This window comes from Tupaia chinensis, unplaced genomic scaffold, assembly GCF_000334495.1.
Source record: "Tupaia chinensis unplaced genomic scaffold, TupChi_1.0 Scaffold000078_1, whole genome shotgun sequence".
NCBI lineage: Eukaryota > Metazoa > Chordata > Mammalia > Scandentia > Tupaiidae > Tupaia > Tupaia belangeri.
Window position 1 is genome coordinate 1,923,694 of NW_006159539.1, and position 11,723 is coordinate 1,935,416.

General features: G+C 46.2%; 1 protein-coding gene across 3 annotated transcripts in view; it reads right to left on the bottom strand.

The window, feature by feature from the left end:
• HYKK (hydroxylysine kinase) overlaps positions 1-11,723 on the bottom strand; it is a 21,226-nt gene that overhangs the window by 8,311 nt on the left and 1,192 nt on the right. For 2 of the 3 annotated variants that reach the window (XM_006142610.3, XM_014585021.2), the window contains exons 1-4: positions 11,254-11,488; positions 6,488-6,838; positions 3,734-3,873; positions 2,281-2,464 (exon numbers count right to left, since the gene is read on the bottom strand). In XM_006142610.3, the coding sequence (XP_006142672.1) occupies positions 2,281-2,464; positions 3,734-3,873; positions 6,488-6,833 (670 nt within the window). In that variant the 5' untranslated portion in view covers positions 6,834-6,838; positions 11,254-11,488. Of the gene's footprint in view, positions 1-2,280; positions 2,465-3,733; positions 3,874-6,487; positions 6,839-11,253; positions 11,489-11,723 lie in introns of those variants that run through there. The other variant, XM_006142611.3, reaches the window with a different exon arrangement.

Below are 11,723 nucleotides of genomic sequence, written 5' to 3' on the forward strand. Positions count from 1 at the left end.
CATGGTCAGTCATGTGGGAATGTCCAGTGCCCTAACCACCAGGCCACCTGCTGGCACCCTGACTTCTTCTATACAACTTAGAACTGGGTAAATAATACTTGAGTAACGTAGCACAGTGCGTGGTACATGGAAGTATTGAACATTACTTTAAATCATGGATTTATATCGACACATTTCTGAAACTGAGACATATGATTGACTCAAAATATATAAAACAAAATTTGATGGAAATATGCAAAAAATAGACTTCTGTAATCATAGTGAGAGATTAAAAAAAATACTTTACTCAGTAACTGTAAGAACAAGCAGGGAACCAGCAGTTAGCGTAATGGCTATGTCACTGCACTCCCACGTAGTTGACCGCGGTTCGTGTCCCGGACCCGGTGGCTTAAAACTCACGCCGGGCGCGTGTGCGTGCGTGCCCAAGATCCCGAGAGGAGAATGGAGGAGAAGGGATTGCGGCGTGACCATCCCCCCTGGGGGGTGATTTCTCGCTTTCTGTCTCTATGTCTCTCTGTCTGTCTGGCGAGCGCACGCGCCCTACAGTGAAAATCTCTCAAAAACAAAAAAAAAAAAAAAAAGAACAAGCAGACAAAAAAAGGAAAGAGACAGAAAATTTAAACATGGGGCCAGCAGGTGGTGTGGTAGTTAAGGTGCTGGACACTCCCACATGGCTGACCATGGTTCGAGTCGTGGACCTGGTGGCTTGCTTTCTCACTTTCCCTCTCTGTGTGTCTCTCTCTGGTCAAATGAAAAGGAATGAATGAATGAATAAATAAAATTAAATAAATAGTTATAAAAAAAAAGAAAAGAAAATCTAAACATGATTAGCAACCTTAATCTAGTGAGCATATATATGTAACTCCATATCCAACAACTGCAGGATATACTTTCTTCTTAAGCATGCATAGATCATTTATAAACATTTACTAAATAATGGGGCCTGCAGGTGGCGTGGTAGTTAAGGGCGCTGGACTCCTACATGGCTGACTACATGTAGTTCGAGTCCCGAACCTGGTGGCTTGCTTTCTCACTCTCTCTCTCTCTCTCTCTCATTCTGTTCCTCTCTGGTCAAATTAAAATAAATAAATAAATAAATATTAATTCTTGTTGAAAAAATCCTCATGTTTAAAAAATATAGCAAATACTACATTATAAAGTACATTTCAAAGGAGTTTTAAAAATCATATGAAACTGCTATGTCCAACATGGCAGCCACCAGACATGTGTAGATCTTTAAATTCACTAACATTAAATACAATTGAAAATTCAGTTCTTGGGTTGTACTGGTCACCTCTCAAGGGCTCCCTTGCCACAAAGCATCTATCATATTAGGCAACACAGATATAGAACATTTTCTTCACTGAAGAAAATCCTATCAGACAAGCACTGAGAGAGAGTATGTTCTTTGACCACAATGCAATTACAGCAGAAATTATCAATAAAAAGACAGCTATGGGGGCCAGCAGGTGGTATAGTGGTTAAGGTGCTGGACTCACACAGGGCTTACTGAGGTTGAATCCTGGACCTGGCAGCTTGAAACTCATGCTGGGCACAGGTGTGTGCGTGCCCAAAACCCCAAGAGGACAATGGAGGGAGGAACAGGGATTGTGGCATGGCCATCCCTCCTGTGAGATGATTTCTCTCTATATATCTCTGTGTCTCTGGCGAACACATGTACCCTATATCAAAAAACTCTCTTAAAAAAAAGAACGCAGCTATGGGATGCCCTGTATCCTAGTGGTTAAGGGAACCAGATCCCAGACACACATGGCTTACTATGGTTTGAATCTTGGGCCCACAGCTTGAAAAATATGCTAGGTGTGTGTGTGTGGGTACCCAAAATCCCAACAAGATGGAGAAATGGAGAAAGGATTATGGCATGACTATGTCCCACTGGGGGGTGCTTTCTCCCTCGCTTTCTCTGGTAAACACATGCATCTTCTGGCAATTAAAAAAAATTGAAATGATAACTACAGAGTTCATTGTATTTTGGGGAAAAGGATTTACACTTCCAAATACCCATGGGTGTGGGAACCAGCAGGTGGCGTGGTGGATAAGGCACTAGACACGCCCACAAGGACAACCATGGTCTTTCCTACTCTCTCTCATCAAATTAAAATAAATGAATAAATAAATCATTATTTTAAAAAATACCCATGAATGAAAATAAATCCAAAGATAAATTATAAAATATTCTGAATGAAATGCAAATGAAGAACATTTTAGTAGTTGAGGTGTTCTCCCAAGAAAATATTCATGTAATTGGGGGATACTCACATTCTCGAAAATGACTTAATTTGGTCATTACTTCCTCTTTGAACAGCTGGATCACCTGCTCAACGATTTCTCGGTTTCGATTCTGGCCCAAGGTGTACAGATATTTCTCCAGGAGAGGAACATTTTTCAGATTCCAGATGAAGTCCTCCCGCTGAAGACAACTTAACTTTGGGTGATGGAATTTCTAAATTAAAAGCAAGAGACTCTCAGACTCTAGACAGCTAGTGCAACCCCTACCGAAAGATCTGCTGTGTGCTAGGAGACCACCCGCTCCACAGTGGCCTGGGTGTGCCTGCAGGAGAAAGCTGGCATTCGCTCATGGTCATTGACTTGCCCCATTTACACGAATCCACAAAATATTACGACCTTCACATTTGCACAAGATCTCAGTTTGGGGAACATATTCTCACTTCACTTGATTCTCATAACTGTGTGAACATGGCTCTTATTATCTACAGTTCACAAACGGAACTGGGGGTAGCTCTGAAGAACTCTGCTCTCACCCACGTGATCTGACACTGGCCCCTCCTCTGCTCTAGTTTCACCTTCTACTGCTTTTGCTCACACCGGCCTCCCTGCTGTTAAATAAACATGCCAGGCATGTTTCCTACCTCACGGCCTTTGGGTTTACTATTTCCTCCTCTTGGGATGCTCTTTCCTTAGACCACAACATCATCAATGCCCTCATTTCCACCAGGTCTTTACTCCAAAAAAATACCTTCTCTGTGAGAACCTCTGACCACTCCATATCTAATTTCAACCCTCTCTCCATTATGTTGTGTCCCATGAATACAGCGTGCAGGATAGGAAGCTGCTCTGGGTGAGTCGTGAGTGGGGGCTGAGTGGGTGTGGAAGCCTAGGACGTTACCCTACTGAAGACTTTTTAAACACTGTGCTCCTAGGCTACACTCACTGTACAGAGAAATATTTTTTCATTCTTCACTAATAAACTAACATTAGCTTATTGTAACTGTTTTATGCTATAAACACTTTTCTTTTTTAATTTGCCAAAGGCTGTGTATACTTGCAGAGAGAGACAGACAGAGACTGAGAAAGCACTCCCTAATGGGGCATGGTCATGCCACAATCCCTTCTTTTCCATTTCTCCCTCTTTTGGGGATTTTGGGCATGCATGCACATGCGCCCATGTGATTTTCAAGATGCCAGGTCAAGGACTTGATCACCCATGATCAGCCATGTGTGAGTCCAGCATCACCTGCTGGCCTCCATGAATTTCTAAAAACGTACGTAGGCTTTCCAATATGCCAGTGAAGTACGGACCTGGCAGAAAGCAGCCTTCCTGTTAAAACTCCATATATCTGAGACCCCAGTCCCTCATAACACACCTCAGAAAGCACCATGTACGGAAATACTCTGATTGTGAGTTAATTTAAAGAATAATAAACATTCTAACAAAAACCTTTTATAAATGAAATAACCCCTCACGTTGTACCTCCAGGGTCTTATCCAGCGAGGCGGCCAACCTTCCAATGTTGTATAAGAGTTGGGCACTGAAGGGAATCTCAGCGACAGGTCTTCCTGGGAGGTAGGTCAGCAGCCTCACCAAGTGGCTTTTGACTCCAGAGCCGCTATCTAGGTGGAAAGAAAGGTACAGCCAGTCAACTAGTCTCAAAAAAAAAAAAAAAAGAGAAGTGATTCTTCCTCAAGGCCAGCAGGTGACACAGTGGATAAGGCTCTGGACTCCCACACAACAGACTGCAGTTCAAGTCCCAGACCCAGTGGCTTGAAAATCACACCAGGCGTGTGTGCACGTGTGCCCCAAGTCTCAGGAAGAGAATGAAGGAGAAGGGACTGTGGGGTGGGCAATTCCCAGGGGGTGATTTCTCACTCTCCCTCTCTCTGGAGAGCATACATGTCTTATTGCAAAAATCTTAAACAAAAAGAAAAAGAAGTGAATCCGCCTTCATAATTATTATGGAAAAGAAGAAATGACAGAATGAGAATGAGAGAAATATGTGCTAATCTGAAACAACCTGGCAGAACTGCATGGGCAGAACCGAGGAGGTGAAGCAAGCAGGTCTACCAGTTCATTCTCACACCCACAAACTTAGAGCTCCAACTCTGCTGGCTGGAGCCTGAACAGAAATTACCTCCCATGGCAAGAGAGTGCAGGAAACTCACTCTTTCATGCGTTAATATTGAAGAGAGTGAGCTGTAAAGAAATGACTACTCCGGGGCCAGGCCCATAGCCTAGTGGTTAAGGGAGCTGGATCCCTCACGGTGGACCACAGTTCAAATACTAGCTCTGAGGACTTGAAAAACATGCCAGGCAGGGGACCAGCAGTTAGCATAATGGCTATGTCGCTGGACTCCCTCGTAGTCAACCGCGGTTCGCATCCCGGACCTGGTGACTTAAAACTCATGCCAGGCGCGTGTGCATGTGTGCCCAAGATCCTGAGAGGAGAATGGAGGAGAAGGGATTGCGGCGTGGCCATCCCCCCTGGGGGGTGATTTCTCGCTTTCTGTCTCTCTCTTTCTCTCTGTCTGTCTGGCGAGCGCACGTGCCCTATAGCAAAAACCTTTCAAAAAAAAAAAAAACAAAACATGCCAGGCATATGTGCACAAGTGCCCCAAGTCCCAACGAGATGGAGAGAATGGAGAAGGAACTGGGTGTGCCCATGCCCATTGGGGGTTGCTCTCTCCCTCTCTCTTTCTGTCTTTCTATAGTGAGTCACATGCTCTCTGGCAATTGAAAAAAAGAAGGGCCAGCAGGTGGCATGGTGGTTAAGGTACTGGTCTCCCATATGGTTGACCATGGTTCAAGTCCCAGACCTGGTAACTGGCTTTATCACATTCCCTCTCTCTCTTTGGTGAGTACACATGCCCTTCAGCAAATTAAGAATAATAATAAAAAATAAAAAAATAATTAAAAATAAATAAATAAAACAAAAGCAAAACATAAAAAATTAAACAACTATTCAGAGGCTCCTCGGGGCAAACTGAGGTACAGGGTGTGCTTGCAATGAGGACAGTAATGACTCCTCAGGGACCACGTGGGCCCCAGCTGCACAGAGCAATGCAGATCAGGAAACACTAGCTGAACGATTAGAGAAAAAGTGGAGATTTCAAACCTTGAAGAAACCTTTCAAATCTAAGCAACTGACTCCAGGGTGCTGGCAGGCGGCGTGGTGGTTAAGGGCGCTGGACTCTCACATGGCTAACCACAGTTCGAGTCCCAGATCTGGTGGCTTGCTTTCTCACTTTCTCTCTCACTCTGTCCCTCTATGGGGAAAATTTAAATCAATAAATAAAGTTAAATAAAAATAATTTTAAAAAAAGAAAAGAAAAGGAAACTGACTCCAGGCTGATGCTTAGAGAACTGAATTATAACTGAGCCTTCAAAGCCTTTCTGCAGTTCATGGAAAATATGTACTGTGAAAAACCCATGTGTGGATTTCAATATTTCGCATGAAAATAAACTCATACTTTAATTCCATTTTTCATGACCTTAGTAAAAAGCCCCCTCATAAATGTAGATGCAGAGGTGAGAGGGATGGCAAGATGAGAACTGCAGCCTCAGGAATTCAGGTGTCCTGCCCAAGGTCACGTACTCAGAATGACAGAGCTGGCATCTAAAATCCCTGATTTCTAGTCTCACGTTCGTTCTACTAGACCACAGCACGGAAACACATACTTAATGATTTTTCTGGTTTAAAACCAACAACAAAAAAATGTTCTCCTGATTTTCACAAGTCCCTTTAGTTACAATCCATTAGGATCTTTTTTTTCTTTCTTGAGATTTTTTTTTTTTTTTTTTTTTTTGCCATAAGATACATGCACTTGCCAGAGAGACAGAAAGACTGAAAGCAAGAAATCACCCCTTGGAGGGATGCTCACAATGCAATTCCTTCTCCATTTATCGTGGGGTTTGGGGCACACACAGACAGACATGTGCTTGGCATGAGTTTCAAGCCCATGGGTCTGGGACTTGAACTGCGATCAGCCATATGGGATATGCCATCTGCTGGTCCCCAATCAGGGTCTTTCTAAGCAGAAAAATGACACCAGCTTTGGTTCTAACCACTTGTGACTCAGAGCCCCGATCTCCACTTTGGGAGGCTGTGGTTTCTCCCAATAAACAACCTCACCTACCCTTGGGATTCTGAACTGTTCTGGATATTTCTACCTGTTGCCCGAGCGCAGTACTGTGTCCGGGTAGATGGCAGCGTGGCAGCCGGTGTCTTACCTATGGACATGAGAGACGCTGTGTGGTCCCCTTTGGTGTGACACACAGAGGCCGTCGGGAAGCCAGCTGCTTTCAGAAACATCATGACTTGACTCTGTACTTCAATCAGGTCTGGGTGGCTGCTAGACTCGGTGTTGCTTATTTTGAGAACAAACTCAGTCGGGCCATCCGTCGTATCTTTGCTTTTTGAAACGTACACGTGAAAGTTTTGGTCATCGTAGCTAGGAAGTGGCTTGATCTTGGAAACTTTCAACCCGAATACCGATTCCACTAACGCGGAGGCCTGTATGTCACTGAGAGCGGGTTTGGTAAGGGCCTGTGATTGCTGGCCATCTCCGCTTGACATCGTGCCTGGGGGGAAGAACAATGAACCAGAAGGGGACAAATAACAAGTATATTCACTCGAGTGATTTTTCTATAGACCATTAATGCTTCTCTACCAGCGAGGGAAAAGGGCTTAAACTCGGGAGGTAGGGGCCAGCAGGTGGCACGGTGGTTAAGGCGCTGGACTCCCACATGGACAACTGGTTCCAGCCCCAGACCCAGTGGCTTGAAAATCATGCCAGGTGTGTGCGTGTGTACATGCCCAGATCCCAGGAGGGGATCCCCTGAACGGTGATTTCTCACTTTCCCTCTCACTGTCTCTCTGTCTCTCCCACAAACACATGTACCCTCTGGCAAAAGCCTAAAACAATAAAACCAAGGGACCAGCAGTTAGTGTAATGGCTATGTCACTGGACTCCCATGTAGTCAACCGCGGTTCGAGACCTGGAGCCAGTGGCTTAAACACATGCCAGGCCCGTGTGCGTGTATGCGCAAGATCCCAAGAGGAGAAGGGAGGAGAAGGGATTGTGGCGTGGCCATCCCCCCTGGGGGGTGATTTCTCACTTTCTCTCTCTCTGTCTCTCTCTCTTTCTGGCAAGCGCATGCACCCTATAGCAAAAACCTCTCAAAAAAATAAATAAAAAATAAGTAAAACTGAAAACAAACAACTCAGGGAGGTGTACTGGGGCTCAACTCTGACACCTCAAGTGATAGTGACAGCACAAACCGCAAATGCCACCTCCCCAGCCTGTGGCCCTCCCCGACTCTCCTACCCACAGGGATTTCTCCTGCCTGTAATCTGCACGGCCCCATGTGCCGCTATCAGTTTCCAGCACCTGTTATAATTACTACATTCTTGACAATCACTTCTCGTGCATACTTTCTGACCACAGCTTTGCTTTTCAGAAGCAAGTTAAGCCCTTCAGATCTTGTTCGCCAGAGATATCATGACAAAGCCTAAGCAGGGTTCAAAGCGCCTGCACCTGCAGCTTCTGGGAACGCAACGATCCCGTCACACTGCATCTGGGTTTAAGACTTTCCATGGAATTTGAACGTTCCTTCTGGAGCTATGTAAAGCGATGGGTGAGGCCAATATTCAGAATGTAATAGGAACTGAAGCATCAAGGCCAAGATGAGCTTGCAAAGGGATTTTTCAACTCCCAGAGCATTAGGGTGGTCAGAGTAATTCTGGCTCTGACATGAACGGTAAGTTCCTTTTTTTTTTTTTTTTTTTTTTGAGAGATTTTCATTGTAGGGCGCGTGCGCTCACCAGACAGACAGAGAGAGAGAGACATAGAGACAGAAAGCGAGAAATCACCCCCCAGGGGGGATGGTCACGCCGCAATCCCTTCTCCTCCATTCTCCTCTCGGGATCTTGGGCAGGCACGCACACGCGCCCGGCGTGAGTTTTAAGCCACCGGGTCCGGGACACGAACCGCGGTCGACTATGTGGGAGTCCAGCGACATAGCCATTACGCTAACTGCTGGTTCCCATGAACGGTAAGTTCTTAAAGCTGGAAGGAAGCTTGGAGACAATGTGTGAAGGCCAGTGGCCCTTCCAGTCCAGAAGACATTCCCGTCACACCTCTGATCGGGGCTTGTGAAGCTCTGTTTGAAGAGCTCTTTTCTAAAGCAACATGAAGCAATGCTGGGGCTCTGGTGTGATAGAAAATGTCTGTACTGGGAGAAGTAAGATCTACTGGGGCTGGCAGATGGTGGTGGTGAAGGTGCTGGACTCCCACATGGCTGAGTGTGGTTCAAATCCTGGACCTGGCAGCTTGCTTTCTCACTTTCTTTCTGTCTCATTCTCTGGTCAAATTAAAAAAATAATAATGATGGATAAAATGAAATAAATCATTCTTAAAAAAAAAAAAGATCAGATCTATTTTAGGAGCCGGACAATGGGACAGTGTTAAAATGTGAGGCTCTGGGAGGCCGCCCCACGTGCAAAGGTTCTGAGTTTTCTAGCCTTGTATATGCCCACAAGCTGGGGCTGACTGAGGCTGGGGCTGAATCGTAGCACTGAGACCCTGCTGGGGGTGCTGTCTCCCCATAAATGAATAAATACAAAGACATGCATAGACTCAGCTCTGACACCTAACCTCTGGAACTTTGGACTAGTCCCTTCTCTTCTTTTCTCTTCTTTTTTTAAAAAATCATTATTTTATTTACTTATTCATTTTTTTATTTCAATTTGATCAGAGAGGGAGAAGGAGAGAGAGAGAGAGAGAGAGAGAGAGAGAGAGAGAGAGAGAGAGAGAGAGAGAGAGAATGTCTGTACTGGGAGAAGTAAGATCTACTGGGGCTGGCAGATGGTGGTGGTGAAGGTGCTGGACTCCCACATGGCTGAGTGTGGTTCAAATCCTGGACCTGGCAGCTTGCTTTCTCACTTTCTTTCTGTCTCATTCTCTGGTCAAATTAAAAAAATAATAATGATGGATAAAATGAAAATAAATCATTCTTAAAAAAAAAAAGATCTATTTTAGGAGCCGGACAATGGGACAGTGGTAAAATGTGAGGCTCTGGGAGGCCGCCCCACGTGCAAAGGTTCTGAGTTTTCTAGCCTTGTATATGCCCACAAGCTGGGGCTGACTGAGGCTGGGGCTGAATCGTAGCACTGAGACCCTGCTGGGGGTGCTGTCTCCCCATAAATGAATAAATACAAAGACATGCATAGACTCAGCTCTGACACCTAACCTCTGGAACTTTGGACTAGTCCCTTCTCTTCTTTTCTCTTCTTTTTTTAAAAAATCATTATTTTATTTACTTATTCATTTTTTTATTTCAATTTGATCAGAGAGGGAGAAGGAGAGAGAGAGAGAGAGAGAGAGAGAGGTGGGGGGCGACTGCGGTCAGCCACGTGGGAATCCAGCACCCTTAACCACCACGCCACATCACCTGCCAGCCCCTCTTCTTTTTCTGTCTTCCTTCCTTTTTTTTTTTTTTAAATTTTTGCTATAGAGCACATGTATTCACTGGAGAGACAGAAAGCGAGAAATCACCCCTCCTCCCCAGGGGGAATGACCATGCCATAATCCCTTCTCCTCCATTCTCTTGGGATTTGGGGCACTCATGCACAAGCACCCCGTGTGTTTAAAGCCACCGGGTCTGGGACTAGAATCATGGTCGACTATGTGGGAATCCAGTGACATAACCATTACGCCATCTCTGGCCCCAGAGCTAGTCCCTACTCTAACAGAGTGAGACTAGACCTTTGAAAGTCCCTTGCAGCACCAACTTTCCAGGCTTCTAAAATTCTTTCTTTTCTAATTTAAGTTTGCCTTCTTTCTTTCTACACCAGGACTCTAAATTGTGGAATCATCGGCACAGACTAGGTCAGCTTCTGAAAGTGAACATGTACAAAGGAAGAAACGCATTTGTTAGAGATCTCATCTTAGCCAAAGGTCTCCTGGGGTGGGATGGAGATGAGACAGTCAAGTCCCGTCCGCCATGGCTCTATATACCCTGCCAACAGTACTGCGCTGGGCTCCTGAAAAAGCCCTCAGGAAGCAAGTGTTTTCCATCCTCGTGGTGTGTGCCAGATTTCCATAACCTTTTTCCTACAGCCAGGGGGCTGGACCTTCAATTTTGCACTTTGTGCAAGGAATACCAGACTAGAAACAGGAGTCATTTAAGATTCTTTCCTCTCCTTCACTCCCCAAGTGTTACAAAGCCTAGGACATTCTTCCTTAGCTTGTCTCCAAATCGACTTTTTCCTTCTTCTGCAGTCTCTTCTGCTGTGCCCTTCCAAGGCTGGACAGCAGGCTCTGGCTGCAGTAAATCTGTATTTCTCAGTAACTAGCCTGGTGCTTTACTTAATCTTAAATGACGGACCGAGGGTTGCCCTTTACACCACAGGCTCACTAGACTGTGGCGCCCAAGGAGAATCAGGAAACAGTAAGGGGAAGAATCTAGAATCTAATTTTTCAAAGACAACAAGGAACTATGGCTGCTGTAAGGGTCTTTCTCTTAGGGAAAAGAAAAGAATCGTGGGCGAGTGGGCGGCAGAAGGCTTGCTGAATCAAGAGGAAACTAAAGGAGGTGGAGGGCACCCAAATCAGGTTCACGTGGTCGTTGTTTTAGCTTTAGTTGTTTGGTGTAAACTTAGCCTTAATTTTTCCCGCCAGACTCCTGGCCTGGAGTGCCAAGCGCTGCACCTTTGCTCTGCGTGTCTGGACACAGGTCTCGGAAGTTAGACCGAACGGCTTCTCAGGTGGCACGCTTTCATTCCGGATCTCAGCCAGCACTTCTGGGTCACAGGTGGGAACCAGAGGGGAGAGTGACTTGCCCTCACGCTCACAGGGAGTCTGAATGCAGCCGGGGCTGGAGGACATCGGGGTACAGGACTCCCAGCTCCAGCCACGCAGCGAGCTTCCCTGCTCTCGGGGTGTCCACCCTAAGGGGACTCGGGGCTTGCCTCTGCTTTCCCCACCTCCGCTCACCCGCGCAACGACCCGACGTCCTGGGGTGGATCCGCTCTCCAGCAGCCAGGTATTCCGGCGGCGATTCCGCACTAGGAAGAGTTGCCAAAGCCACAGTGCTCGGGTCCACTTCCTCCGGAGCCCCAAGAACTCTGGCTTCTGATTGGCTCCTCCAAATCCCTCGCCTCCCAGTCAGCACCGAATACAGGGAGGGAGGCGACGCTCTCCCTGCGTCCACCAGGCCTTTTCCAAACCTCGCCCGGACCCCGCCCCGGCCCCGCCCCAGAGACGAACAGAAATGTAAAAATAGGGTTTCTGATTGGATACTGAAATTCTGGTCCCACCTTCTCCGGGTGAACAGTCCAGTCAGAATTCAGACATATTTTTTACTAAACAGAATTTGTTTTCATTGGCTCCAAGAGGCTCCGCCCCACCCGGCGAGTAGCCATTTAGCAGGGTTTCAGTTCTTGAGTGGCATCTCTCACCGCCGT